The sequence below is a fragment of the Glycine soja genome, chromosome 18 (assembly GCF_004193775.1).
Source record: "Glycine soja cultivar W05 chromosome 18, ASM419377v2, whole genome shotgun sequence".
In the NCBI taxonomy this organism is placed as follows: domain Eukaryota; kingdom Viridiplantae; phylum Streptophyta; class Magnoliopsida; order Fabales; family Fabaceae; genus Glycine; species Glycine soja.
In genome coordinates, this window is record NC_041019.1 from 7301663 (window position 1) to 7305765 (window position 4103).

The following is a 4103-nucleotide window of genomic DNA, read 5'->3' on the forward strand; positions in this document are numbered from 1 at the left end:
AAGTTTCGATGAGTTTGTATATTGCCGTATTATATATATAAGAACCGATAGACTTGGTATGCAAAGTGATAAAATAAAACTATATTTACCGTCAGTTTATATTAAAGGATCTTATAATTTAAAATCAATGGTAGATGCAATGTTATTTTTTGTTATTATTTTATACACTTGTTCAATGTAAAGGAATAAATTCCGATACGAAAGGCTGTGGCGTTAGGTTTCTTACGATCAAAAACTGACTTTATTCTTACGTCCGGATAATGTATAAAATTATTGTTGAACCAGATACACTTAGAAAGGGCAAAGGAACAAGAAGCAACCAATCTATAGTTTCACATGCTAGTGCCAAGAAGAGTAAAGCTTTAAATTATTTAGAAGATAAAAAAGTAGTAGCAACCCTCATCCGTGTTTCTTTCTGGTCTCCCAAAATATTCTCTCATACCATTCGCGTGGCGATCAATATTTCCTTATGCTCAATCTTAGCAAGATTTTTCCACCATATATGTTTACTACACAACATAAATAGAAGAAGTAACATTAAATCTCATGACACAACCGTCGCAATTTTTCATGGTTTACCAACGTTTTGACAGAAAACCAAAACATTATATGAAAAAAGAAAGAAAGATTGCTGTTATTTTCCTATTAATGAACAAACAAACACCAATGTATGAATCATAGCACCGCTTCCTTTTTTATCATAGCCCTAAAAGAGTTGAATTTAAAGTACATAACCAATAAGGAAAAAGGAAAACTTGACCATTTGGGTACAGAGTTAACCAATAAGCAAAAGAGGTACAATACTAGGAAACACTATTTCTATGATACAACAGTCAAATCAGTTACAGATTGTTGGCCTTAGAACTTAGAAGTGTGTCATACTATACATATCACCAATCAATCCATCAATGATAATAATATCACCATCATCATCATAAGAATACAAACCAACTCTCTCAAAATTATTACTAGTTGACTCTAATTTTTTTTATGTGTGAGAATCAAAAACATATTAAAAGACTTATAATAATTTATATATATTTTTAATCAACTGAGTCGCACTTTTTTGTTACTAATTCACTTAATCACCACTTTGAATCTCACATTTCTTTTAACTTACGAATAATAATAACAATAATAATAATAATAATAACATAGGCCCATCTATCTGGGCCTACCGGCATTGGATCCAGGCCCGGGATAAACAGGCCCACCCTTTATAGCACCACCAGCCACTTGATGGAAGCCGGCAGAACCGTACACGTGTCCCTGATGCATCATGATTCCACCAGGAGCAGCAGCATAACTAGGACTCTCGTAGGCACTGTTGGTAGCATTGGTAGGAGGAGGCGCGTCCTTGTCACGCGCCGCCACTGTCTTCTCTCCTTCCATTTCTCGGAAGCGCTGGAGGTAGCCCTTGAGAGGCTCGACGTAGTCCTCGAAGCCGAGAGTGGTCATCGCCCAGAGCAGGTCGTCGCCGTTGATCGTCTTGCGCTTCTCCCGCTGGCACTTGTCGGAGGCCTCGCCGGTGATGAAGCTGATGAACTCCGACACGCACTCCTGCACCGTCTCCTTCGCGTCCTTCGAGATCTTCGCGTTCGCCGGCAGCGCCTTCTTCATGATGCGGCTCACGTTCGCGATCGGCAGGAACCGGTCCTGCTCCCGCGGCGACATCTCGCTCCCCTTCCCGGCGTTGTGCGCGCCGCCGGAGTCGTTGTCCGAGTCCGCCATCGACAAACGGATAATCGAAGCTGAGAAAGATGAAACGAATCACTAAGTCAGTGCAGGAAAATATCGGAGTTCACCGTGGAGGAGTTCGCGAAATTGATTGGAATCGCTTTGACTCGTTCCACGTGAACTTGAAGTACTGTTCGCTGTTCAGAGTCTGAAATTCAGTGTTCGGAGCGGTTTTCTTCGGAATTTGAAAATCGATTGCGAATGGACGAGGAATTGAGAATCCGAACCACGAAACGGTTTGATTCTTGTTCCACGTGAAGTTGAAGTGCTGTTAACGGAAGAAACTTGTTCAGATTCTGAAATTCTGTGTTCGGTGCGGTTTTCTTCTGAATTTCAAATTTCGATTGAGAATCTGAACCACGAACACAGCACGAACCAGTTTGACTCGGTGTTTCTGTGTGGAATTAAGCACGGTTCGTAGAAGAAGCTCCTCGGTAACTGAGATTCAGTGTTCGGTGCAGTTTTCTTCGGAGTTTCAAATTCTATTCGGAATGAACGATAAATTGAGAATCCAAGTCACGAACTCTGGGAGAATTGGTTTGACTCAGTTTTTCTGCGTCAAATTGAAGCGCTGTTGAAACGAAATCCTCAAGACTTGAAAATTGAAATCAATGAATCGTGCAATTCTGCGTGGAAGTCGGAGACGGTGTATTGGGAGGGTCTGATACGATTGCCGGCGGCGGGTGACGGCGGCTCCGGCGGGAAGAGGAAAGGTGAAACGGAACGGAAGGGTTTGTTTGGGAGGTAATGAGCAGGATCCGTTGGATCAGAAGGGTTAATAACGCTTTATCTTGAGAACACGTGGCGCTTTGTGGACCGTTGTTAGTCGATAAGTGTGAGTTTGCACGGACAAATAGGAGCCCTTGGATTTGGTGAGTGCTCCATGATCTGGACCGTTGCTTTGGTATCTGGCACGTGCTCGCCTCTGACTTGGACACTCTTATTTTATTCAAATTTCAAAATCTTTTCTTTATATATACTATATTATAGTTTAATAAATATAAGGAGAACATTACAAGTGTATGTAAGACAAATAAATTAATGTAAATACATTAAATATAAAATAATAATTTAAATTTATGTTCATACTTTTTAAGAAATGTTCAAAGAAATATTTTATTATTTATGTTAAATGAAAACAAAGATGCCTGGAATTTTAATTAAATTTTGAATTTTTGTTCAAATTTATTATTTATTATTCATAATTATAATAAATATATAAATCAATATTAAATGGTTAATTATTATTGAAAAAATATAAAATTAAGATGCATAATTGGAGTTTGAATTATTTTATTTAAATTTTTGAAAATAAGAGTAGTTAACATACTATTGTTAAAAAAAGATAGACTGTTCCCTAAAAAAAAGACTAAATTGCTTTTTTATCCTTTTGTTTATTTATTTATTTTAGTCTCTATTATTAAATTTTTTTAATTTGGTCTGTTAATTTTTAAAATTGATGTTTTTAATACTTAAATTAAATCAAATGAACTATCAGTAAAAATTTAATGAAAAAAAATGCTAAATAATATGAAATGGTTTTCGTCAAATTTATCTTTTAAAATGATTTTTTCCTTTAAACTAATAAACCTTGAGTGGTTAAAAAAAATCATTTGTAATACTTCTGGTGAAACCTCTACCACAACATTGCTGAATTTTTTTTTATTGAACTTGAAAATTTTAAATCAAAACTAATATACATAAAACCAATAAGAATATATTAAGCGAGAGTAAATTTGTTGGGGAGAAAAAAGTTAATACTCACATGTGACATAAACCCCACTTGCATGAATTCTTTTTAATATAATAGCAAAAAGATTTTGATTTACTGTATAAAGTTTTTGTCTTTGATGACAAAATATTTCATCATAGTTATGATATTTATTTCCGGGTTAGTGGCTGTGGTTTTTCTAAGTGACGACAAGAATTTGAATGTCATTGCAAATAGTGTTTACTTAGAATCACGGTTGACTGGTTCCTGTTAGGTTTTAAACTTAATGATACGTATTTCTTTTATAATTTTGAGCATTTTAAAAAACTATCTTAATTTATGTTTTAAATTAAACTTAATCAAATTTAAAAGGTACATTGCAAGTAACCAAAACAAAGCTTTTGTAATTTATCTTGTCACAGTTCATTCACAACTATTATGTAATATTAAAATTAAAATATCTTAAAGGGGAATGGAGAGGCTTTCATTGCTTGCCTAACAGTGTGGGCAATTAGTTGATCAGAATCTTTCCTCTTCATTGGTGGCATTGATTTTGACTTGGAAGCTTCTCTTAATACCACTCCTTTCCTGAATGGAGGATTTGCAGTTCTTGAGAAAAAGGGAGGTTGATTTGATGTATTGGACTTGTCTGGAT

General features: G+C 35.6%; 1 protein-coding gene across 1 annotated transcript; it reads right to left on the reverse strand.

The window, feature by feature from the left end:
- Positions 1 to 669: 669 nt before the first annotated feature.
- Positions 670 to 2719, reverse strand: LOC114396426 (nuclear transcription factor Y subunit B-3-like). The gene has a single exon (XM_028358404.1). The coding sequence runs from the start codon at positions 1729 to 1731 to the stop codon at positions 1165 to 1167; it is 567 nt and encodes a 188-aa protein (XP_028214205.1). The 5' UTR covers positions 1732 to 2719; the 3' UTR covers positions 670 to 1164.
- Positions 2720 to 4103: the final 1384 nt, after the last annotated feature.